The sequence below is a fragment of the Colobus angolensis genome, unplaced genomic scaffold (assembly GCF_000951035.1).
Source record: "Colobus angolensis palliatus isolate OR3802 unplaced genomic scaffold, Cang.pa_1.0 Scaffold74, whole genome shotgun sequence".
NCBI lineage: Eukaryota > Metazoa > Chordata > Mammalia > Primates > Cercopithecidae > Colobus > Colobus angolensis.
This window is the reverse complement of record NW_012121154.1, coordinates 2,650,013-2,677,409: the sequence shown is the minus strand read 5'-3', so window position 1 is coordinate 2,677,409 and position 27,397 is coordinate 2,650,013. Positions and strand designations below refer to the sequence as shown.

General features: G+C 34.8%; 2 protein-coding genes across 4 annotated transcripts in view; one reads left to right on the top strand and one right to left on the bottom strand.

Annotated features, from left to right (window-relative positions):
• Positions 1-27,397, bottom strand: part of SEMA3A (sema domain, immunoglobulin domain (Ig), short basic domain, secreted, (semaphorin) 3A) — a 521,740-nt gene that overhangs the window by 422,025 nt on the left and 72,318 nt on the right. The gene's annotated exons all lie outside the window — the stretch shown is intronic.
• On the top strand, positions 9,689-11,349 carry LOC105501671 (L-lactate dehydrogenase A chain). 3 transcript variants are annotated; one of them, XM_011927685.1, is made up of 2 exons: positions 9,689-10,031; positions 10,197-11,349. In XM_011927685.1, the coding sequence occupies exons 1-2, from the start codon at positions 9,782-9,784 to the stop codon at positions 10,775-10,777; spliced, it is 831 nt and encodes a 276-aa protein (XP_011783075.1). In that variant the 5' UTR covers positions 9,689-9,781; the 3' UTR covers positions 10,778-11,349. The 3 variants fall into 3 exon arrangements, with proteins under 3 accessions (XP_011783075.1, XP_011783076.1, XP_011783074.1); XM_011927686.1 differs by having other exon boundaries at positions 9,689-10,465; positions 10,735-11,337; XM_011927684.1 differs by having other exon boundaries at positions 9,689-11,349.

Here is a 27,397-nt window from a genome sequence, read left to right as displayed (position 1 = left end):
AATTTTTGAGTACAATGTGGAATGATTAAATCAAGCTAATCTTTCCATCACCTCAAATATTTGATGTTTTTGTGATGAGAACATTTGAAATTTATTCTTTTAGTGATATTGAAATGTACAATATTAAATTATTAGATGTATTCATCATGCTGTGTAATAGATCTAAAACAAACACATAAGCAAATTTATTCTGTCTAATTGGTGTTTTACACCTTTGAATATCATCTCCCTATTATTTACATACACCCCACCAATCTCTCCTTTTATGAATTCAATTATTTTAGATTCCACTATAAGTGAGAAACTTGTGATATTTGTCCTTCTGTTTGGTTTATTTCACTTAGTATAATGTTCTGCAATTCATGTTCTCACAAATGATAGAGTATCTTCCTTTCTTTTAGACTGAATAGTATTCTATTGGGAATACATGCCACAATTTCTTTATCTGTTCACTTAGTGATGGGCATCTGGATTGATCCTTGCTTGGCTATTGTGAATAGCACTGCAGTAAACATGGATGTGCAAATGTCTCTTAGACATACTGATTTTACATCTTGTGGGTGAAAACCCAGAAGTGACATTGCTGGTAACTAAGTTTTTAGTGTTTTTGGGCAAGCTCCATACAGTTTTCCATAATGCTTGTCCTAATTTACTTTCTCATCAACAGCGTACAAGGGTTTCCTTTTTCCCACATCCCTTCTGACATTTGTTAACATTCATCTTTTTAATAATAACCATTTTAACAGATGTGAGGTGTTAAATCTTTGTGGTTTTAATTTGCTCTTCCTAATGATTAGGTATGCCAAACATCTTTTCTTGAATCTGTTAGCCATTTGCATGCTTTCTTTGGAGAAATGTCCATGTAGGGCCTTCATTAATTTCTTAATCAGATTATTTGTTTTCAGCCTATAGAGATGTTAGAGTTCCTTATATATTTTGGATACGAATTGTATGACTTGCAAATATTTTCTAGCAATCCTTAGGTTTTCTCTTCACATTGTTAGTTGTTTCCTTTGCTATGCAGAGTCATTTTATTTGGATATAATCCCATTTGCCTATTTTTGCTTTTGTTGCCTATGCTTTGAGGGTCAACTCTAAAAACTCATTGCTCAGAACATTATTGTATAGTTTTTGACCCTATGTTTTCTTCTAGACATCTTAAAGTTTCATGTTTTATGTTTAAATATTTAATCAATTTTGAGTAGATTTGTGTATGTGGTGTGGGATAAGGGTCCAATTTCATTGCTTTGCATAAGGATATCCAGTTTCCCCAATACTGTTTATTGGAGAGTTTCTCCCATTGTTTATTCTTGGGACCTTTGTTGAAAATAAAGTGACTATAAATGTGTGGAATCCCCAAAATCTGGGATAGCCAAAGCAATCATGAACAAAAACAACAAAGCTGGAGGCATCATACTACCTGATTTCAAACTATAGTGCAAAGCAACAGTAATTATAATAGCATGGTACTAGTATTAAAGTAGACACATTGGGCAATAGAACAGAATAGAGAGCACAGAAATGAACCCATGCATCTATGATCAATCATTCACTTTTCAAATTATGAATTAAGTTATGGTGTTTCTTCTCCATAATTGTATTAGTTGTGCTATTCAAGGCAAATGTCTTCTGTTTTAACCATAAATCTCTAAAATATGAGTTGTCATACCTGTTTTATCTGAGAGTAGTAGATGTTATTTAGATAATCTTAGAAAGGGTGCCATACATGATAAATGGATGAGCCCTTGGCGGGGTCCCCCTTGGTCAAGAGGTGTGTATCTTCCATGAAAAATGAGTAAGGTTGTTGAAGAGCCAGTGGTGGAACTACTATAGGCACCATTAGTTTGTTTTCCACAATTCATTCCTAACTTTCTTGCCTCAAGACAATTCACAAAAGAGCTCACTTTGTAGTCTCTCTTGAAGCTAGAAATTGTCATGTTGCCCAATTCTGGCCAAAGTAATTAAAGAAGAATTTTGCTGAGGACTTGTTCAAATATAATTTGCTGAGAAGAAATAAGCACAAAGGTGACTGGTATCACTTTTTATCTTTGGTTTGTCTTAAAGATGTGATTTCTACAGCTATGGAAACTATTTATCACAATATACAAGAAGGATTAGGAAAAATAGCAGATTAAGAATTAGAAATAAAATAGTTATGCTTGTAGTTTTCTTTAATTGCTGGATTATCCATAAAACAATCATCCTTTTGCTGCCTTTTAAGATAAACAATAAATAACATTATAGTGAAAATTTGTTACTTGCAGTTTACAGTATTTTTAACTTCTATGTGTTGATAGACCATTAATTAATAAACTTTACCTCGCTCAAGCCTGTAATCCCAGCACTTTGGGAGGCCGAGACAGGTGGATCACAAGGTCAGGAGATCGAGACCATCCTGGCTAACACGGTGAAACCCCGTCTCTACTAAAAAATACAAAAAATAAGCCGGGCGAGATGGCGGGCGCCTGTAGTCGCAGCTACTCGGGAGGCTGAGGCAGGAGAATGGCGGGAACCCGGGAGGGCGGAGCTTGCAGTGAGCCGAGATCGCGCCACTGCACTCCAGCCCGGGCGACAGAGCGAGACACCGTCTCAAAAAAAAAAAAAAAAAAAAAAAAAGAACTTGTAGACTGTCATGTTGGGAGAGATTTTTATATAGAATCAATGAGTCATAGCATTCTGTGCATTGTTTGCTAGTCTTTAAAGAATAGCTCAGGTAAACTGGGACGTGATTTGTAAAGTGTAATTTCTAGAATCCCAGCTGTCTATAGAAGATGGAGGCTAATTTCATATGTTATATCTAAACATTAAGTTGCCTTTTGCATCAGTTCTAGCAAAGGGCCCAGTATCAGTGTGAGAGTCATAGCTGATGGCTGATTGGAACAACAAATAAATGTTTTAAAACAAAAACCTACAGATTTAATATATGAAAAGCAATATTCACATACAAGAACATAAGAAAGCACGTGTTACTGAAGTTTTGAAAATGATACAAATAGAATTTTCATTGTCAGCAATTAGTAGAAAAAACTGCAATGGATCTTCTGATGAAATACTAATAAAAGAGCTACATAAAATGTAGTAAATATGTTTTTAAATGCCTTTCTGAAGTGGAAATAAATTAACGCATTCACAGAGGTTAAAAACAGTGAAAGTGCAATCTAGGAATGAGGTGTACTCAAAAGTTAACTTTCACCCTTTGTTAAGACACCAAGTCCAGGGGATCTTAAGTGTTCATTTTGATGGCTACTCTGAGTATAGAAGACATAAGATAAAGCACTGGGCATGCTCAAACTAAGGGAGAAGATAGGAGATTGGTCTATAAAGTTGAGTTCCCAAAAGATTACACCTAAAACAAACCCACAGCAGAAAGGATGGTAAATAAAATTTCTTATGCCGCTAGTATTGTATGAGGAGGAAAAAATTATCCTTTGAGAATGTATTACCATAACATAGTTTTCACGTAGACTTGATCCTTAGCTTTATAGAACTCATTTGGTGGGAGACCCCAGGCAACTAACCAAACTAACCAACTGACTAAATGCAAAATCAACACTAAAAAATGTTAACTGCAATTCAGAATTCATATGCATAGATAAAAATCAAGAAACCCATAGGAAAAAAATGTACCATGAGTGAAAACTAGCAGAAGTATACTTTCAGAGACATCATATATTAAGTATCTTAGAAAATGATTTAAATAAACATGTTGTATATATTTCAGAAAAGTTTAAATAGTTTAAACATTTGATGAGAATTGATATGGTTTGGTTCTGTGTCCCCACCTAAGTCTCACCTTGAATTGAAATAATTCCCATGTGTCAAGGGTGGGACCAGGTGGAGATAATTGAATCATGGGGGTGGTTTTCCTCATGCTCTTCTCAAGATAGTGTGTGAGTTCTCATGAGATCTCATGGTTTTATGGAGAGTCTTTTTCCCTGTTTGCTTGGCACTTCTTCCTGCTGCCCTTTGAAGAAGGTGCCTTTCTTCCCTTTCACCTTCTGCCATGATTGTAAGATTCCTGAGGCCTTCCCAGCCATGCAGAACTGTGAGTCAATTAAACTTCTTTTCTTTATATATTACCCAGCCTTGAGTATTTATTCATAGCAGCATGAGAACAGACTAAAACAAGGATCAAGAAAGGTAAAAAATGTATGTACAGATTTAGAAAGAAATCTAGTGGGAGTTTTAGGAATGGAATTTGTACCCAAAGGAAACAATTAAGTGTATAAAAGCAGAATCAATAACTGGAAGACAAACTAAAGAAAATGTTCATGAGATAATTCACAAATATTTAAAAATATCAAATACTGGTTATGAGACACAGAAGATGAATTAAGGAAGGCTGAATTAAGTGTAATTAAAATTTTAAAAAGAAAGACTAGCAGGAATAGGTGAAAGGCAATAATTAAAAATTAAATATACTTATGAATTTTGAGATATAATTATGAATTATGAAATTGTGAATATAATGTACAGAATAAATATAAAATATTCAATTTTTATTCTGGAAAAAGATGAAGAAATCAGCAACAGGGTCAATACAAATAAATTCTGAACAAGACATAATACTATAATATGCAATATAGTAATAGTACTATAATGGTAACTATAGTAATATAGTAATGTAAAAAGACAAGAAAACCTCAGTGACAAAGAGAATGTTTTAGAAGTGGCAAGAAAAGACAGATCTTTGGTAATGAAATTACAATAGGCTGGTATCTCAGCAGCAACAATGGAAAACAGAAGGCACTGTAATAAGAAGTTCAATATGCTGAAAGAAAATACCTTATAAATTTATAATTTTATAATAAGAACTACTATCTTTCAAGAACTAAGGTGAAATAAAATATTTGCTTTTAGGACAAAAAAAATACTTGAAGAAATTGACTTCCGACTGGCCCACTGAACAAACCTCCAAAGATTGTAATATCTGTAGTTGGAAAACGATTTCTTCTTGAAGCTTTAACATATAAGTAGATAAGAAAAATAATGTAATTTTTCTAACTGTATAATCTTTGTTTTACTTTCTTATCTCAAAGAATCACCTAGGATTCATACTCTTATCCTCAGTTTCCTTATCAAGGCAGTATTTACTTCCTTAGGTTTATATAAAATATGGATAAATTATTAGCCAAAAAATTAGTAGATAATAAACAATAGATATCATTACACATAATTTTGATTATGTCTTTGTATCAATATCCAACATAAGCTAACAAAGGTATGTGTTTATTTTTGTTCTGTACCTATTAGAACATAAATGGCAACATGACAATTTATGGCAAAGAAAGTACAAAAATATAGTTATGGTTTGAGATGTCAAAAATCTTGATTTACGTTTCCATGTTTATAATGAAAGTTGTGAAAGGCATATAAAATCATAAGGTTGAAAATCTAAAATTTAAAAAAAATTTTAAAAACCTAAGGCTATTGTGTATGCTTATGATATTGAATGATAATCTACTTTATCATGTCTATGACTTTAATTGTCTGGTTCTGATTAAAATTGTGATCTCTAGAGAAAAGTATGAGAAAAGTATCAGTCAACTGCTCAAAAAACATTTAGTAAAAATTTATTTTACTTAAAATTTATCTTTTGGTGGATAATTGTGAACATTTAATGTTTCTCAAATCTATGCATTGCAAAAAACAAAAACCAAAATATATATGTAATAAGCATTATATATATAATATAGAATATATATTTTACATATATAACGTATACATAATATGTATTATGTATAACATGTATACAATACATATATTCCATATAACATATATACACATAGAGTGTGTGCATAGTATAATTTTTTTTAACTTTTATTTTAAGCTAAGGAGTACAAGTGCAGGTTTGTTACCATAGGTAAACTTGTATCGTGGGAGTTTTTACAATTCCTAGCATTTCTGTGAAAATACATTGTGAACTTTGCCAATGTAATCTCCATGAATTTCTTCCCTTTTTATAGATACATAGGGACAGGTAACTTTGAACACTTAATGTGGCACCATGAAGAGGAGTCAGACAAAATATTCTAGGTAAATGGGTTTGGAAAGTTTAGTCTACCTACAGGGACCTTAGTTTCCTTATGTTTTGACATAATAGAATGATATGCCATTTCTGGGAGGGTGACACATAGGCCGTGGCGTTTTATGATAATTAAATAAGATAAATCATGCAAAGTGTGTAAAAATGGGCATGACACATAATAAACAAAAATATTACTTCCCCTTTGCACCTTATGCCATGCATTGTGCTGGATGATTTATTTCTTATTTGGTTTGCTTTTTCTAATGACCAGAGAAGTCTGATTTTGAAGAGTGAAGATAAGCAAATTAACCGAACAACCAAAACACATTGATTGACATTCCTTTTTCAAAGCAATTTCCTCAACTTTCAAATGTGAATATTCTAACTGCTTCCTCATTTTCCTAGTCAACAGGTCTTTTAAGACACCAAAACGAATTTTCCTTCCACCTCTCATTATTGAAACTAATAGTAGTTACCATTTATTGTAGAAATTGTATACAATTGTATGTATATGAGGAGCCTTATATCATTTAATTTGACATAAATGTCTGGTGCCTTTTTCTTAGTTTTTGTCCTGATTAATATTATCATAGTACGTGACATTCATGACAATTTGTGTCTTAGAAAAGTGTTTTCCCTGATTCAGAGGTATCACACACTTCAAACACATCACCCTCCTTTCTCAGTTCCTGACTGAAGCCATTAAAACATCACACTTAAGGTCTAGTAATCCTAGTATTTGGGAAGCTGAGGCAGAAGGACCACTTGAGGCCAGGAGGTTGACACTACTCTGGGCAGCATAGCAAGACTCTGTCTCTACAATTTTATTTTTTATTTTTTGCAACATAGCAAGACTCTGTCTCTACAGAATTTTTTTTTTGTTTTAATTAGCGAAACCTGGTGCCATGTGCCTGTAGTTCTAGCTACTCAGGAGGCTGAGGAAGTAGGATCACTAGAGCCCAGGATTTTAAGGCTGCAACGAGGTATGATTGTGTCACTGAACTCCAGCCCAGGCAACAAAGTGAAACTCTGTTTCTTAAAAGAATAAAGTAAAATAATTAAATTAAAATTAAAATCACAGTTAGACTGAGGCTATGGAGCAAGATGGCCTCGTAGAACCCTCCAGCAATTGTACCCCCCTTGCAGAAACATCAAACTGAACAACAATGCAAGCAACAAGAAAGCACCTTTGTAAGAAATACAACATTATTCGAGAGAACACAGTACCTAGTCTTAGCATAATGACAAGAAAATACGCATTGAATAGGATTGGAAGAACAGTCTTGGACTGCCTATACCACACCTCCTCCAACCTCAGGGAGCGCAGCCTGAAAAGATAATCTGTGTGCTTGGGGAGGGAGAGCAAAGTGAGTGTGGGACTATGCATTGAAACACAGTGCCACCCTGTCACTATGCAACACAACACAAGAAAAAAATCTGCCAGTGCCCACAGAGAGAGCATTTAGAATAGCCTTGGACCTGAGGGGAATCCACTGTCCTGGCAGAAGGAATGTGAGTCCCAACCTTCTTTACCACTGGCTGACTAAAGTGATCTCGAGCCTTGAATAAATTTCGGTGATAACTAGACCATCCTGACTGCAGTCCTTGAATGAGCCCTGGTACCACACTGCTCTCAGAGGCTGTGGGCTCAGGGTACAACCCAGAATGACGCCAGCTGCAGTGGCCACGGGAAAGCCTATGGCACCGCTCCCCCAATGCCAGACAGTGCACTGTAGAGAGCGACTCCTTCAATTTGGATGAAAGAGTGAAGAATACAGAGGACTGTGTCTTCCAACTGAGTATCAGCCCAGCCACTTTAAAATAAAGCACCAGGCAGAATCCCAAAGCCCTCAATTCCAGGTCATTGTTACTAGGTCATTGCCTCTAGACCCACTGTGAGCCAGAAAGAAATCTACTTCCTTGGTAGGATGGACAAAGTCTAGCAGGATTCACCACCAGGTGCTGGTTAAAATGGCCTCTGGCCTTGAATAGACCTTGGTGGCAGTCACACAATAGCAGCCACGGGTCTTTGGCAAGCTACAGTAATGTGCTGGTCTGGGAGACTATGGGCTTCAGGTGTAAGCTGGTGTAATGCCAGCTGCGGCAGTCATGGAATTGCTAACATCACCCGTTCCCCAACTCCAGGCAACTTAGCATAGAGAGAGGCTCTTTTTACTAAAATAAAGAGAAGGAAGAGAGCAAGGGACTTTTCCGTGGGAACCTAGGGAAATCTCCCTCATTGTCATTATGCCCAACAGGGCTGGGTATCTAGGAGTCTGCAAGAGTTGCAGCATATTGGGCTTTGTGTGCCACGTAGTGTGAAAATGGCTGCAATGACCACAGACTTCCAGAACTCAAAACTCAGTCCCCTTTGAATTCTTGGAAGGCCTCTGAAGAGGAACAGTTACAAACAAGACCAAATGTGAAGACTAGAATAAACACTCTTCAATGCCGAGACATTAATGAGTGTCCATTAGCATCAAGGATATCCAGGAAGATATGATCATGCCAAATGGAAAAAACAAGACACCAGTGACTAAACCTGAAGGACAGAGACATGTGATCCCTTACCCAGAGAATTTAAAATAGCTGTTTTGAGGAAGCTCAATGAATGTCAAGAAAACAGATGGAAGGAATTCATAAATTTATCAGATAAATTTAACAAAGATATTGGAATAATTTTAAAAATCAAACAAATTTTGGAGCCACAAAATAACAATTAACAAACTGAAAAATGCATTAGAGTGTTTCAACAGCAGAACTGATCAAACAGAGGAAAGAATTAGTAAGTTCAACGTCAGGTTACTTGAAAATTACATAGAGGAGAAAAAAGATGAAAGAGTGAAAAATGTTTACAAGATCTAGAAAATAGCCTCAAAGGGGCAAATCTAAGACTTATTGGCCTTAAAGAAGAAGTAGAGGTAGAAATAGGGGTAGAAAGTTTATTCAAATAAATGATAACTGAGATCTTTCCAAACCTAGATGAAGGCATATTCTTTGAAACCATGTGATCATTTTAATATACACCACAGAAGCGTTCAATAACATTCAACATCGTTTCATGAACAAAGCTCTCATCAAACTGAGTATAGAAGAAATACATCAAATCAATATAGGTCATATATGAAAAACCCATGGCTATCATCACACTGCATTGGGAAGAACTGAAAGCTTTTCCTGTAAAAACTGGAACAATAAAAGGTTTCCTATTTTCACCACTATTATTAAATATTGTACTAGAAGTCCTAGCAGGAGCAATTGGACAAGAGAAAGAAATAAAGAGCATCCAAATTAGAAAGGAAGAAGTCAAATTGTCCTTGCAGATGACATTATCTTATACTTACAGAAACCTAAGGATTCTTCAAAAAGACTGTTACAACTGACAAATTCAATAAGATTGCGGGATATAAAATCAAAATACAAAAACCAGCAGCATTTCTATATGCCAATAGTGAACAATTTGAAAAAGAAATCAAGAAAACAATTCCATTTAAAATAGCTACAAAAAATACCTAGAAATAAATTAAACCGAAAAAGTGAGAGATCTCTACAATGAAAGTGATAAAACACTAATGAAAGAAATTGAAGATGACACAAACAATGGAAAAATATTCCATTCTCATGGATTGAAAGAATTGTGTTAAAATGTTTATAGGTGCTGCAGCCGCTGTCGCCTATTCCGGATCTCATTGCCGCGTGTCCCGGACGACCGCCTGACGTGCATTCCCGATTCCTTTTGGTTCCAAGTCCAATATGGCAACTCTCAAGGATCAGCTGATTCATAATCTTCTAAAGGAAGAACAGACTCCCCAGAATAAGATTACAGTTGTTGGGGTTGGTGCTGTTGGCATGGCCTGTGCCATCAGTGTCTTAATGAAGGACTTGGCAGATGAACTTGCTCTTGTTGATGTCATCAAAGACAAATTGAAGGGAGAGATGATGGATCTCCAACATGGCAGCCTTTTCCTTAGAACACCAAAGATTGTCTCTGGGAAAGACTATAGTGTAACTGCAGACTCCAAGCTGGTCATTATCATGGCTGGGGCACGTCAACAAGAGGGAGAAAGCCGTCTTAATTTGGTCCAGCGTAACGTGAACATCTTTAAATTCATCGTTCCTAATGTAAAATATAGCCCAAACTGCAAGTTGCTTATTGTTTCAAATCCAGTGGATATCTTGACCTACGTGGCTTGGAAGATAAGTGGTTTTCCCAAAAACCGTGTTATTGGAAGTGGTTGCAATCTGGATTCAGCCAGATTCCGTTACCTGATGGGGGAAAGACTGGGAGTTCACCCATTAAGCTGTCATGGGTGGGTCCTTGGGGAACATGGAGATTCCAGTGTGCCTGTATGGAGTGGAATGAATGTTGCTGGTGTCTCCCTGAAGACTCTGCACCCAGATTTAGGGACTGATAAAGATAAGGAACAGTGGAAAGAGGTTCACAAGCAGGTGGTTGAGAGTGCTTATGAGGTCATCAAACTCAAAGGCTACACATCCTGGGCCATTGGACTCTCTGTAGCAGATTTGGCAGAGAGTATAATGAAGAATCTTAGGCGAGTGCACCCAGTTTCCACTATGATTAAGGGTCTCTATGGAATAAAGGATGATGTCTTCCTTAGTGTTCCTTGCATTTTGGGACAGAATGGAATCTCAGACCTTGTGAAGGTGACTCTGACTCCTGAGGAAGAGGCCCGTTTGAAGAAGAGTGCAGATACACTTTGGAGAATCCAAAAAGAGCTGCAATTTTAAAGTCTTCTGATGTCATAGCATTTCACTGTCTAGGCTACAACAGGATTCTAGTTGGAGGTTGTGCATGTTGTCCTTTTTATCTGATCTGTGATTAAAGCAGTAATATTTTAAGGTGGACTGGGAAAAGCATTAACTCCTGAAGTTAGAAATAGGAATGGTTTGTGAAATCCACAGCTATATCCTGATGCTAGATGGTATTAATCTTGTGTAGTCCTAAACTGGTTAGTGTGAAATAGTTCTGACGCACCACTGCCAATTCTGTACATGCTGCATTTGCCCCTTGAGCCAGGTGGATGTTTACTGTGTGTTATATAATTTCCTGGCTCCTTCACTGAACATGCCTAGTCCAACATTTTTTCTCAGTCAGTCACATCCTGGGATCCAGTGTATAAATCCAGTATCGTATGTCTTGTGCGTAATTGTTCCAAAGGAGCTTATTTTGTGAGCTATATATATCAGTAGTGTACATTACCATATAACATAAAAAGATCTACATATAAACAATACAACCAACTATCCAAGTGTTATACCAACTAAATCCCCCAATAAACCTTGAACAGTGAAAAAAAAAATGTTTATAATACCGAATGCAGTCTACAGATTCAATGAAATCTCTACCAAAATACCAATGATTTTGTTCACAGAAACAGAAAAAAAAAACAACAAAAAAAACCAAAACATTAAAATTTGCATGGAACCACAGAAGATCCTGACATAGCCATAGCAATTCTTGGCAAAGATAATAAAGCTGGGGGCCTCACTTCACCTGACTTCAGAATATACTGCAAAGCTATAGTAATGAAAACAGCATGGTACTAGCATGAAAGCAGATATGTAGACCAATGGAACAGAATGAGGGATCAAGAAATAAATCCACACATTTAAAGCCAAATGATTTTTCAGAAATGCACCAAGAGCATATGTCAGATGATGGAAAGTGTCTTTAATAAACAGTGCTAATAAAACTGGATATCCATATGCAGACAAATGAAACTAGCTAGACCCCTTTATCTGTCATCATATAAAAAATAAACTCTGGATTAAAGACAAACCTAAGACCCAAAACTATGAAACTATTAGAAGAAAATAGGGAAATGCTTCAGGACGTTGTTCTGGGCAAAGATTGTCTGACCTCACAATCACACACAATCAAAGCAAAAATTGGCAAGTAGGATTACATCAAACTAAAAGCTTCTGCACAGCAAAGGAAACAATCAAAAAAGTGAAGAGACAACCTCTTGGGAGAAAATATTTGTAAACTATTCACCCCACAAAGAGTTAATTGCCAGAATATATAAGGAAGTCAAACCACTGTGTAGCAAACAAACAAACAAACAAACAAAACAAACAAACAAAAACTAATTTAAAAATAAAAAAGCCCTGGATAAACATTTCTTAAAATAGACACCATGACTGAGTATATGGAAAAATGCTCAACATCATTCATACCTAATTATCAGGAAAATGCAAATCAAATATCATCTCATCCTAGTTAGAATGTTATTAACAAAAGTACAAAAATAACAATTGCTGGCAACAGTGTGGAGAAAGTGGGGAACACTTGTACACTGTTGGTGAGAATATAAATTAGTACTGCCGTTGTGTATAATAATATGGACATTCCTCAAAAATCTATAGTTAGAACTGCCATATAATTCATCAATCCCCCAGCTGGGTAAGTATCCCAAAGAAAGGAAATCAGTATATCAAAGAGGTATCTTCACTTCCATGTTTATTGCAGCACCATTTATAACCAAGATATGGAATCAACCTAAGTGTCCATCAATGGATGCATAAAGATAATGTGGTGTATGTACATGGTGGAATATTATCCAGCCACAAAAAGAACATTACTATTAATGGATGAATAAATATAATGTGGTATATATACATGATAGAATGTTTTCCAGTCACAAAAAGAATAATATTCTATTACTTTCAGCAACATAGGTTGAAGTAGAGGGCATTATGTTAAGTGAAGTAGGCAAGGTGTAGAAAGAGATATCGTATGTTCTCATTCATGCCTGTGGGCTAAAACAATTGACCTTATGGAGATAGTGACTAGAATGTTGGTGAGGCTGGGAAGGGTAATGGGGTAGAGAGTTGAAGATAGATTGGCTTATAAAAATACAGTTAGATAGAAGGATAGGTTCTATTGTTTCATAGCACAATAGGGCACTATCACTAAAAATAATTTATTGTACATTTCAAAATATCTAGAAGAATTGGAATGTTCCCAACAAAAATAAATGATACATCTTTGAGGTGATGGATATTTTAATTACCCCAATTTGATTATTACACATTGGATGCTTGTATCAAAATACCACATGTACCCCACAAATACATACAACTATTAAGAATCATTTTTTTTAAATAAAAAATATAGTTATATAATAATCTAGTGTTCTATTTTGCTTCTGTGTTCCTCTAAAATCTGTCATACTGTCACATTACACATACAAATCCCAATTGCATCTTTCACATTAGCCCTTTTTGTGTCACTTCCTTGGCATTTTACAACTGCCCACATGTTTTTAGATCAAGACATAAGGGGGAAAAAAACTTTTACATTATTACATTTAACTTAATATTTACTTCTGATTCATAGGAAGTTTACTTCTCTGAAACACATTTAACCATCCATAGGTAAAAAATAGCTATTGTGTAAATTCTTTTTGTATTAAAAGAAAAAAAGCTAATTTGTGTTTGATTTAGTAGTTCCCAAATGAGAATAATAAAGCAAATGTGTTTTCTCATTACTGACTTTCTTGGACCAAATTAGTTAGGTAAGAAAAACTAAGCTATGGCATATGATATGTGAAAACAGGTATTATTGAAACAAATTAATTTAGAGAAGTTATAAAACTTATGTACAAATTTTATTTATTAGATAATTATGCATTAGCTTCCAGTTCTCCTATTGTGAGGTATAAAGTACAGAAATATGAATTTTGCTAAAATAAATGTAAATTTTACTTAATCTTTTCTTAAAAGCTTTCATTTTTCTTGTTTGGAAAAATGGTTCATAAGAATCACATAGGGAGTAGCACTGGTTCTATCATAACTGATTTTAAAGAAAATTTTTCCATGAAGAAAGATAAAATTGAGTTGAAAATACAAGACTGCTAATTGTTGTTTTATTCCTGTATAAGAATCAACAAAGGTAAACTAATTGTTTCATCTTATGTTATGTAACTGTCTGCTCTTAAAGAAAAACACAAATTCACATAATTCTTTATACTTTCTATACAATAATACACATGTATTATTTTGTATATTTACCTTTATGTTTATAAATATTCACAATCTATTTTTCATTTGTAAGAATTGACTGCAGTTGTTCATCGGCGGTCATTTTCTTGTATAGTTTTCAAGATAAAAGACATTCTTTGCATGTCAGCCTCATGGCTACGTGGCCATGTTTTACACTATTAAGCAAGCAACCTGGATTTAATTCCCAACCCAGACTGCATGCTCCCCAGGCTACTTTGTTCAACACCTGTAAAGAAGAAAATTACTTATGCTACATGAAAGCACCTATTTTAGTTTTAAAGAGAGGTGCTAGTTTCCAATAAAGGAATAGAGTGTATTTTTCTTTGTTTGCTGTTGGAAATGTAGTAGTTGTGGCCTTTCAGCAGAATATGTCAAGCCACCCCACAAAGAGTTCCTTTCCCTGTGTATTCATTGCTGCGTGCACCACCACATGTTTTTCGCATAAAGAAAAGAAAAGTGCAGGTATTAGAGATTCTAATTATATGTTTCTACAAACTGAATTAACACGGAAATGTCAAATTGCTTGGGGGAGCATTTAACCCTGTGCCTCTAGAGCATTCCAAAGTATTTGTGTTTCTATACACTTGGACTCTTAAAAGCTATTTGACCATTTTCCCAGGGTATCTGCCCCTAAGAGACTAACTAACTTTATACTGACACAGTGACAACTATTAGATAGAACTTATTTCAGGTTTTTGTTGTTGTTGTTGTCGGGGGATTGTAACTTTTTATTCCACTCCAAATTTGGAAGATTTAAGATAAAGGAACACAAACTTTCAATAGGTCAGTATATTAGCAGATGTTTATATTGTCTGTGTGTTTGTGTATCTGTGTGTGGGCATGTGCTTATGAGACAGAGGGAGAGAAAATCCAGCTAACTGTATCTTAGAAATATCAACGGAGAGGTGGAGAGAGAGCATTCTTCCCCCACCCTGTAATACTTGATTTCTGGACTAGGAAAAAAATTGGTAGCGGCCCAGTTGGGATTTTTTATAATATTGCAAAATGACTATGATTATTAATTTATGTTTTAACAAATGACCACATTAAGGGACAAAGTAGAAAGCACAGTCATTGGAGCATAAACTTGAACAGTAATAATAAGACATTTTATTGTCAGGAGAGATTTATCTCTCAGGGATGCTAGAATGCTGAGTTTCCTTTGCTTACCATGAATTATTGATGCTATGTCTTGTTACTTTCATTATGGTGTTTCCAAAATATCAGCCTAACCAGTCTTTTGTATTAAACATATTTGAAAAAAAATAGACTACTAATATAATTGCATCAGTTTCTTAAAATACTGACATTTGGGTATAATTATACATATACTTTTATAATCTAGTATTATGTAAAAATAACTGAAAAAATCCTGTGGCCTCAAATATATTAACTATCTAAATTTCAAAATCCATGTAAACATTTTATTGAAAAATTGTTAGGCTTTTCCTTGTGTATGTTGAGAAATTTTTTGGTATTATTTATTTTCTTCTGGCAACATGAAACAGCTGGGTTAAGACAACAGTTTAGATTCAGGTTTGTTTTCTTTCTTTTTTCTTTCAAGAAGAGGTCATGGACCACCTGTAAACTGGATCTTGATGGATTAAATAAAACTTGTAAAATTGAATCCTGGTAATAAAGTAGATTCTATAAAATAGACACCTTGTATCTCTCTCCATTATTTCATTCTTTTGTGGTTTCCTTGATTCAAAATGTGCACTTATTTTAACATATGTAATTTCTATAAATTCTACAACGCTTCTTGCTTTCTTTTCTAAGATGCCTATAGTGACTTGTCTTATTATTCTGGGCAAACTTTGAACTCCTAGATGCCATTTATGACAGCTCAAAACGAATGCCTTGATAAGGCTACGAAGCAAAGTGGTGGTTTGAAAAGCCTTTTGATGAAAGGTTGGCAGGGAGGCTGTGCTAACCACACACAAGGATCATGCATGAGGCTACAGGAGGTCACAGGTTTTTAAGGAGCGTGGATCAAGCAGGGTCAGATTGGTTACAGCCAATTGCACAGCACATTCTTCTCCATTCATCCCCAGCTGAATCTCTAATTATGACCTACAAAATCAGCGATGAAGCATTAAAAAGTGGAACTGTGTTGTTCCATGGTGAGTGCTTAGCAAAAAAGTTGGAATTTGATACTTAGTCACAGTTTGCAAACAATGTGGTTGAACCACCTGAGGGGTCACATTTTTACGTTCTGAGGCAATTTATTAGTAATGGTACCTGTCAGTCAGAAATCCCCCTAAAGCTCTTTCATTACTAGTCATGACTTTGATACAGAAATGGTTCAAAGTAATAGGCAAATAAAACAAGAGCTAGATCATTTACAAAGAAAGATCACCACATTCCCTTTATCCCTTCCTGATGAGCCATCTTTGTAGTTGAGCTCTAAGTGGTATAAAGATTATACTGGATGGGTTATTCTGAAAGCAAGCCTTTTTATTTGTCAGTGAGGGATTGTTAAAACTTCTAAACTATTTCCATGATTTCTTCCATTTTAACTCAAAATATAAACAGAAGCAAACACTGTGGTTGAGGCACTGCAATGACACTTCTCCCAGCTATAGTAATCTAGATAGGAATGACTCACATTTACAAAGCTGGTATAAATTTGAAAAGAGTCCTGCATAAAGATGTTTCACAACTTTCTTCCAAAACACACACACACACACACACACACACACACACACCACTCATACACATACATACATGCATTTATTTTCAAGACAAATTTAAAGAATTCAACACATTACTTTTCATATTTTTGGATGGAAATACCACCTTTCATCAACAGATGCAACATTTTAGTAGTTTTAATTTTTCTATACATGCTTCTGGAATGATCATTGTTATACATTTCTGTTTTCATCTACTGACTTCTACGTAGGAACTTATCCTTCGTAACTGCTGCAGTTATGACATCATAGGATGTATTACATGTGTAGAACAATGGTTCTATTGCCAAAGCCTCTCTAAGTGAAGGTTTTTTAACAATGAAAGTCACATTCTTAAAGATTTTATAGGGTCCATTTTTAAGCAATAAACAAAGATTTAAAATAAGAAGTAGAACATACCGTAGAAAGTAGGCTGAGTGTAGTGCCTCACACTTGTAATCACAGCACTTTAGGAGGCTGAGTCAGGAAGATTGCTTGAGCCCAGAAGTTTCAGACCAGCCAGGGCAACATGTCAAAACCCTGTCTCTACAAAAAGCACAAAAATTAGCTGGGTGTGATAGCATGTCCCTGTAGTTCCAGCTACTCAGGAGGCTGAGGTGGGACGACCACCTATGCTTAGGAAATCAAGGCTGTGGTGAGCCATGATCATGCCAGTGCAGTGTAGCCTGGGTGACAGAGTGTCAGAGTGAGACCCTGTGTCAAAAACCAAAACAAAACAAAACCAAAAAAGACTTAGTAGTAGTAGTAGAAGAAGAAGTAAAAAAGAAATCAATCAATTGAAATTGCATATGTAGAGAGAAAAGACTTGAAAGTAGTCTAGATTTTATTCTATTTCTTTGTTTTTTACTAGTCATTAAAAAAAGAAACAATAAATAATGGGATGTGTAGGAAAAATACAATGTACTGAAAATAACTAAGATTTACAAATCATTTTTACATGTCAGGACATATCATCTGTGATTTAGATGTAGTATCTCAATTAATCCTCAAAACAGTCGTATGTATCATTTGACTCTCTAAAGCCTTATGAAGCATGTATTATTATTCCAAATTTAGAAGACATAAAAATTAGGTTCAAGGTCACATATACTGCTTCACTGTAAGTTTCTGATTACTCTATTAACTGATACTTTATTAATCTTATAATGATGTTTGTGGCTTAACCCCTGCACCAATTTGAGCAACTTGATTCCAGTTTAAAAAGTAAATTATAGTGTTTGTTTACTTGTTTTATACTAAAAAGTTTTCTAATCGATGTTCACCATTAGTGTTTGAAATCTGGAAGCTATGCACCTGTGTATGAACATCTACGCATATATCTTTTGATCTCACTCTTAAACTCCCCTAACCATAAACATTAACATTTTAGAGTGAAAAATTTGGTTGTGTAAATATTAATGTAATAATTAACTCAAGCAAAAGTCATCAGGACATGATAAATAATTGGCTAAAAGTAAAAAAACAAACAAACAAAAAAAACAGTATCATTATGTAGCCTCAAAGATGGCTTGATAAATACATACAATAAAATGAAACTTTACAATGGAAATTCCCACAGAAATCACCTTCACCAACAGGTTGAATTTAGCATTTCTGAAAATACACAAATGGTCGTTATGTAATTCTAACATAATAGGAAGTACACAACATCACTTGCAGTATTCTTGTCAAAGTTGTTTAACCTTAGTGTAATCATGAATAAACATTCAAAAACAATCAGATGGTGGGAAATTCTATCAGAAAATTTGGTTCTATTATTAAAAGAAAAAATGTCAATATCATGAAAAACAAAAAATGGTGAAATGAAGAAAGTGTTATTTCACATTGAACTAAAAAGACAGGTAACCAATTAAAATGAAGAATCATTGTTTGAATCCTGGATCAAAGTAATCAAATAAATCAATCAGCAAAGAACTATTGAGATATTGAGGAAATTCAAATAAACACTACATGTTAGATAATATTGTTGTTAAAGTTTGATTTACAGAAATTTAAAAACCATGAGGAACAAGTAAAAAATAAATACATCTAAAATGTTTATCTAGCTCACATCACTTAATAAGGGAACCAGTAAGATATTAATCTAAAGATTATATGAAGAATTAGGTTTCTATAAGGCAAATTAATAAAGGGTTATTAAAATAATATTGCTGGATTAGATATAAAACTAGAACAATAAACTATAGTTGTAGAGTTGTCGTTTCAAACAGATAGAAATAATTTGCCTCTGTGTAAACAGAAATCTACCAGATAACCTCTGTTATTTCACAAATCTGTTTTATAAAAATCTGTTTTGTGAATTTCATAAATTTGTTATAAAATATACCAGTCAATAGAAAATTTACCAAAACTGTAAGCCTAGAACTAATGGGTATACCAAAGGATATCTAGTAATCTCTTTCACTTATTAACAAGTATCAGAATTTGTTTTTTGCTTAATATTAATATATCAAAGTTAAAGTTCTTGTGTGAAGTAACAGAACTTCCATTTTTGTAGAACACTGTCCTAACTTTTAAAAATTACATGCAGAAAAATTTTGAGATTGTATTTCACAATATTTTTCAGATTGCTTTCAAATGGACCTGATAAAGATACTACTTGGGGAAGGCAGAACGTCAATTTGGCTAAACCATTTACACCTGATAAATCTAGATAATGGGTATGCAGGTGTTAATTTGCTAATCTTCCAACTCCTGTTCAAGTTTGCAATTTTTTAAATTAATCATTTGAGGACATAAATAATGAAATATTTAGCATGTTTTGGCATTTTTTCTTTTATATACTTTAAGGTGATATCAATTTGCTTCTATATGTGTCCTGATTTTTCAGTCATAGAAAAACCATAGCCCTTAGGACATAGCTTTGAAGTGACAGGGATTCTGTATTTTTTTTTTTTTTTTTTAGCAATTTTCAAATATTATAATTGCTACTTGCAAGCTGTGTATCATTGGGAAACTTAATTACACTCTATGTTATGTTAGGGATATGGCACCAAAATTATCAATCATATATTTAATACTCAATAAATTCCGTTAATAGTATTAAATTTTATTTCCTTAGTAAGTAAATGGGCAATCTCCATTTAGTTAAACAGACTCCAAAGATTCTTATAAAGTATAATGTGGGACTAATTTTAAAAGCCTCTAAAAGTATCGATATGGTTTGACTGTGTCCCCACCCGAAATCTCAACTTGAGTTGTATCTCCCAGAATTCCCATGCGTTGTGGGAGGAACCCAGGGGGAGGTAATTGAATCATAGGAGCCAGTCTTTCCTGTGCTATTCTTGTGATAATGAATAAGTCTCATGAGATCTGATGGGTTTATCAAGGATTTTCGCTTTTGCTTCTTCCTCATTTTCTCTTGCCACTACCATGTAAGAAGTGCCTTTCACCTCTCACCATGATTCTGAGGCCTTCCCAGCTACGTGGAACTGTAACTCCAATTAAACCTCTTTTTCTTCCTAGTCCTGGGTATGTGTTTATCAGCAGTGTGAAAATGGACTAATACAAGTGTGTACCGCTAATGTCGACTTGCTTGTACTGCACTCACTTACCAAAACATACAATATCTTTTGTTATTGGCTGGGCATTTATAAGCTCATTTTATTGGTGCTGATCATCCCTTGCTGATCAGCACATATAAAATGCATTTGTATTCACAAACATCTAGCTTACAAATGCAAAGGTTTGAAGTTGAAAAACCTCTTTCAAACATGAATCTTTGGGTTTCCTATTGACTTAAGTGAATAAAGGTAGGAGCTATCTCAACTTTTAGTTGGAAACCAGATTGGAAAAGTTATAGGAACTGTAGATTTCGAAAAATCATTGTTCTCAAGTGTTCTCACTTTTCTTTGAAATTGGACAGATACAATTTACAGTATTTGGAGAAAAACTTGGAGCAAAAGACAAACTTACAGAAGAATAAAATGATCCAGGCACTATTTTTTAATCCAGATGGAGTTGCAGCTATAATATAGCAGACTTCCAGGGAGAAATACAAATTCAGTTCTTTGTTTGTTCATTAAGAATCCCATGGTACTTGAAAATTTTAAAACTTTTTTTAAAAAAACTTTCATTTGTTTGATTAGTGTAACTGACCATGGTGTTTTTTAAATTTAGGGTCTGTACTACACAGTTTGATTTGGCTACATTTACAATAAATACTTAATTGTTAGGAGCAATAGTTAGGAGCAATCTTGCTCCAACCGTGACCAAAGGGTACATTACTATATTGTGATTTAATACTTTATTACAAGTAAATGGCATACAATTATTTCAGATATTCTGTACATAATACAAGACTCACTACAAAATGTAAATGTGAAGTAAACATAGAGAGCTACACTGTTGTTTGGTCCGGAACTGGTAACTTGATGAAAACCTTCCTTTAGTATTTGAATCAATGTATAGTATTAAATTAATTAGATTGATGAATAGTATAGTGCAAAATGTTTATTTACATGATAGAAGGCAGAGACATTCACTTTAAAGGTTCTGAAAAAATAAATTGATAAACATTTATACATGTAAATATATTTCTTCACCAAAAATTTATGATGAACTTATGTTACCACATAACATCAATGATAAACTTATTCTCATAAACAATTTCTGTTTAAAGTTTTAAACTTTTCAGTGATTTTACCTAATACTATGGAAAACATATTTGTTGCTTGAATTTAACTATGCAAATTATAATAACAAATTACTAATTTTAGAAATGACTTTTTCTTTTTATTTATTATATATTGCTGTCAATACTCAGTTATTCCTTAATATCACCTTAGATATGAAGGATATAATAACCTAATCCAAATTAGTTCATAGTTAAAAATGCTGAATTAGTTATTTTTTTTTTCATGGGGGTTGGATAAGTGGATAGAGGACTGTTCATAAATTTAAATTACAGCTGTAATGGTTCAGAATTATGACTGAACACTGAATGTATGTATTTAACATTATATAGATAGCAATTACTAAGTACCAAACACTAGTCTAATTATTAACCTAATATTAAATATTTATTTCTCATACCAACCCTTCTAGGAAGAATGATACTGTTTAGGGATTTTCACATATAATTGATGTGATTGTTAATATTAGGTGTCAACTTGACTGGATTGAGGGATGCCTAGGTGACTGGTAAAGTTTTGTTTCTGAGTGTGTGTGTGAGGGTGTTGCCAGAGGAGAATGACATTTGAGTTAGTGGAATGGCGGAGGAAGACCCACTGTTCTAATCTGTTCTCATGCTAGTAATAAAGACATACCTGAGACTGGGCAATTTATAAAGGAAAGAGGTTTAATTGACTCACAGTTCCACCTGACTGGAAGGCTTCACAATGATGACAGATGAATGAAGAGCAAAGTCACATCTGACATGGTGGCAGGCAAAAAGAGAGCATGTGCAGAGGAACTCCACTTTATAAAACCACAGATCTTGTGAGACTTATTCACTACTATGAGAACAGAGAGGGAAAGACTCACTCCCATGATTCCATTACCTCCCACCAGGTCCCACCCACAACATGTGGGAATTATGGGAGCTACAATTCAAGATGAGATTTGAGTGGGGACACAGTCTAACCATATCACCCACCCTGATTGTGGGTGGGCATCATCCAATTTGCTGCCAGTGTGACTAAAACAAAGCAGGCTGAAGAAGAGGGATAAGCAGGTTGCTGAGTCCTCTCTTTTTCTATCTTCCCATGGCTTCCTCTCCTCCTGCCCTTGGACATCATACTCTGGGTTCTTAAGCTTTAGTATTCTGGCACTTGTACCAGTAGCCTCCGGGGGACTCTTGACCCTCTAGCCTCAGACTGAGGATTGCACTGTCAACTTCCCTGGTTTTCAGGCTTTGGGGCTTGGACTGAGTCTTGCTGCTGGTTTCTCTCTTTCTCCAGTTTGAAGATGAACTATTCTGGGACATAGCCTTGTAATTGTGAGTTAATTCTCTCTAATTAAATCTCATATATATATATACACACACACACACACACACACACACATGCGTATATATACATATATACATATCTTACTGGTTCTTTCCCTCTGGAGAACGCTGACTAATACAATTGGTTTTCTCTTTCATGTTATATAGTAGGATTCAACTTCTCCATGAATTGAATTTATGTATGGCTACATGAGATTACTTGGTCAGTTAAAGTGGAAATGATATGTGTCACCCTCAATTCTAAATAATCAGTGTGAAATTTTCTCTCGACTATTTGAAGAAGCAATTATTTAGATGTAGTCTGTATCCCTAGGTGACTACTTTAACTACAGCCCCTTTCTGACAATCAATACAAATATGTCAAGAACATGAAAGAAGCAAATTTGTTTTAAACTACTGAGATTTGGAAAGTTTTTGCTATAGTCGCACAGCCTAGTATATCTTAAATGATACAACTATGTATTGTTATTATCTCCATTGTATACATAAGGGACAGGAAGGTTAACTGACTTCCAAAAAAGCAGAGCTTTCAGCAAAATTAGAACTCTTTTAGGGTGGAAAAGCAATGGGTATACTTCAAAACCTTGTAAGGCAAACATAATCCCACAACTGCATGAGACCAAGAAGAAAAAAAAAAAGTCGAGACCTAAAATAGACTGCCTAAAGCCTAGGGGGAAAAGCTTGGGGGTGTGTTTCCTTGGGAAGGTTTGACATTCAAAAGTGCCTATGTACACTGGAGGATTTAGAAAGCCATGTACAGGTTCAGAGTGGAATGTATGCTTAGCAAAAGACTTCAGAAGATCATAAGCTTTCACATCTGGGTGATCTCTATATGATAAGTGCAATAACCGAATAGAAAATTTCACTAGGGTATTCAGCAGCAGATTTGGACAGTGTAATCAGGAAATAAAGGCTAAGGCAGCATTGTTAACAGCCTGAAAAGTACTGAAGGAATGCTTCAGAACAGATGCAATCTACAAAAACTGTTTTTTTGTTTGTTTGTTTATTCATGTATTGCCTCTGGCATTCAAGGAAATTTCTGCCAAAATACTAGCTGAACACACGCTAAAGGAACTGACAGTTAAATGACCTACATGACACTGAATACAATCTTTGCAAAAACAAGAAAAGTTACTAAATATATTTTTACAGTCAAAGATAGTGAGTTCTGCGGAAGAAGGAGAACTTTATTCCCAGGATTTTTCATAGGATTCAAATATTCAGATTTAGATAAAACAGTCACATGACATACAAAGAAACAGGAAACTATGTCTCATTCACAGGAAAAAAAAGTGAGAGATACCATCCCTGAGGAATCCCTGACATTATGTTTATAATATAAATAGTTTAAATAAACTGTCTTAAATATTCTGAAAGAACTAGTGGAAACTACAGACCAAGCACTGAAGGAAACCAAGAAAATGATGGATGTACAAGTAGACACAAAAAATATTTTAAAAAGAAACAATTAGACACTATGGAACTTAAAAGTACAATAACTGAAATAAAAAATCCACTAGAGTGTTCAATAGGAGATTTGAGTAGTCAAAAGAAAATAACAGTGAACTTGAAGATAGGTCAATTAAAATTATCTAGTCTGAAAAACAGAAAGAATGATAAAGTGAACCAAGTGACCTGGGGGATGAAAAATACATGAAGAATAATTGCAAAAACTTTTCATATTTGATAAAAAACATAAATCTCCACATTCAAGAGTTTCCACAAATTCTAACTAGGATAACCTCAAAAAGATCCATTCTGAGAAACATTACAAACTTATCATTGAAAGTCTATGAGAAGATGATAATTTTGAAAGCAGCAAGAGAAAGAAACTCATCATGTAAAAAAAATCATTACGCTGATATTTTATGTAAAACCCTGGAGGCCATATTTAGAGGGGTGACCTATTTAAAGTGCTGACAGAAGAAAGTCAAACCAAAAATTTATATCTAGCAAAAGTATCCTTCAAAAAATCAAGGAGAAATTAAGACATTGCCACATAAAAGTTGTGAGAGTTTGCCATCAACAGATTTGTTCAGAAGAAATGCTAATGGGAGTTCTTCAGGTTTAAGCAAAGGGACACTAGACAATGACTTGAAGAGATACAAGAAAATAGACCTCCAGTAAAGTAACTGTAGAAGTAAATGTAATTTGACTTTCTTTCTTCCTATTTGAATACCCTTTATTTCTTTCTCTTGCCTGATTGTCCTGACCAGAACTTCCAATACTATGTTGAATAGGAGTGGTGAGAGAGGGCATTCTTGTCTTGTGCCGGTTTTCAAAGGGAACGCTTCCAGCTTTTGTTCATTCAGTATGATATTGGCTGCTGGTTTGTCATAAATAGTTCTTATGATTTTGAGATACGTTCCATCAATACCTAGTTTATAGAGTTTTTAGCATGAAGGGGTGTTGAATTTTATCAAAGGCCTTTTCTGCATCTATTGAGATAGTCATGTGGTTTTTGTCATTGGTTCTGTTTATGTGATGGATTACATTTACTGATTTGTGTATGTTGAACCAGCCTTGCATCCCAGGAATGAAGCTGACTGATTTTGGCGGATAAGCTTTTTGATGTGCTGCTCGATTCAGTTTGCCAGTATTTTATTGAGGATTTTCGCATCAATGTTCTTCAGGGATATTGGCCTGACATTTTCTTTTCTTATGTCTCTGCCAGGTTTTGGCATCAGGATGATGCTGGCCTCATAAAATGAGTTAGAGAGGAATCCTTCTTTTTCTATTGTTTGTAATAGTTTCAGAAGGAATGGTACCAGCTCCTCTTTGTACCTCTGGTAGAATTCGGCTGTGATTCCGTCTGGTCCTGGGTTTTTTTTTTTTTTTTCGGTTGGTAGGCTATTAATTACTGCCTCAATTTCAGAACTTGTTACTGGTCTCTTCAAGGATTTGACTTCTTCCTGGTTTAGTCTTGGGAGGGTGTACGTGTCCAGGAATTTATCCATTTCTTTCAGATTTTCTAGTATATTTGCCCAGAGGTTTTTAAAGTATTCTCTGATGATACTTTGTATTTCTGTGAGATCAGTGATGATATTCCCTTTGCCATTTTTTATTGTGTCTATTTGATTCTTCTTCTTCTTTTTTTTTTTTTTTGACACGGAGTCTCGCTCTGTCGCCCAGGCTGGAGTGCAGTGGCGCGATCTCAGCTCACTGCAAGCTCTGCCGCCTCCCCGGTTCGTGCCATTCTCCTGCCTCAGCCTCCCTAGAAGCTGGGACTACAGGCGCCCGCCACCATGCCCAACTAATTTTTTTGTATTTTTAGTAGAGACGGGGTTTCACCCTGTTCGCCAGGATGGTCTTGATCTCCTGATCTCGTGATCCGCCCGCCTCGGCCTCCCAAAGTGCTGGGATTACAGGCGTGAGCCACCAGGCCCGGCGATTCTTCTCTCTTTTATTCTTTATTAGTCTGGCTATCCATCTATCTATTTTGTTAACCTTTTCAAAAAACCAGCTCCTAGATTCACTGATTTTTTAAAAGGGGTTTTCATGTCTCTATTTCTCTCCTTCAGTTCTGCTCTGATCTTAGTTATTTTTTGTCTACTGCTAGCTTTTGAATTTATTTGATCTTGCTTCTCTAGTTCTTTTAATTGTGATGTTAGAGTGTCGATTTTAGATCTTTCCCGCTTTCTCCTGTGGGCATTTAGTGCTATAAATTACCCTCTAAACACTGCTTTAGCTGTGTCACAGAGATTCTGGTACATTGTGTCTTTGTTCTCATTGGTTTAAAAGAACCTATTTATTTCTGCCTTGATTTCGTTATGTACCCAGTAGTCATTCAGGAGCAGGTTGTTCAGTTTCCATGAATTGGTATCAGTAAAAACTGGAATGTTACAAATTTAGAATGTTAATTGTAACCCCCATAGGGACCAAAGAATTGTATCTCTAAAGTACCAGCATGTAAACTCAGTTTAATTCCCCAGTCTATCCTTTTAACCATATTATGCTACTTCTTACTGTAAAAGGATATTTGAATCATTCACTGATTCATTGAACAAATATGTATTTTGACCATCCAGTGATTAATCTTGTAATAGATTCTGGCATTATAATGATGAATAAAATATTAAACATAACTTCCAATCGATAATACTTTTATCATTGTACAATATTTATTGTAGCAATTGAAAAATGTACAAAAATCAAAACATTTTCTATCAAATAAGCACAGTGTAAAAGAAGACATGTTTGTAGTTCTGGTACTGTGAGAATACTATGGAAAGACTTGTAAGTGTTAGACTCTAATATGAATTTGTTACTAGGTTAATGTTTGTAAGTTTCAAGTGGTTTCTCCACCTCTTTTACCTCAATTCCTGTCCTTCTTCCACTGCAGTAGCACCGATACCCTTGCCATTTCTTAAAAATACTGGGCATATTTTTGCCTTGAGGCCTCTGATTTGCTATTCTTTCAGCACAAACTCAGTCACTGCACATATCCTGGAGGCTCCTCCCTCATGTATGTCACTTAACCCAAGAGGTCTTCTGTGGCCACCCTGAAAAAATGAATTGCATTCCTTCCCAGACACTTTGTATTGTGATTTATTTCCTATCCTTTTAATTATTTTTTGTCAAAACAGATAGTTATATCATCTATATCTATATTTATTTATTTATTTATTTATTATTTTTTTTTTTATTATACTTTAAGTTCTAGGGTACATGTGCATAACGTGCAGGTTTGTTACATATGTA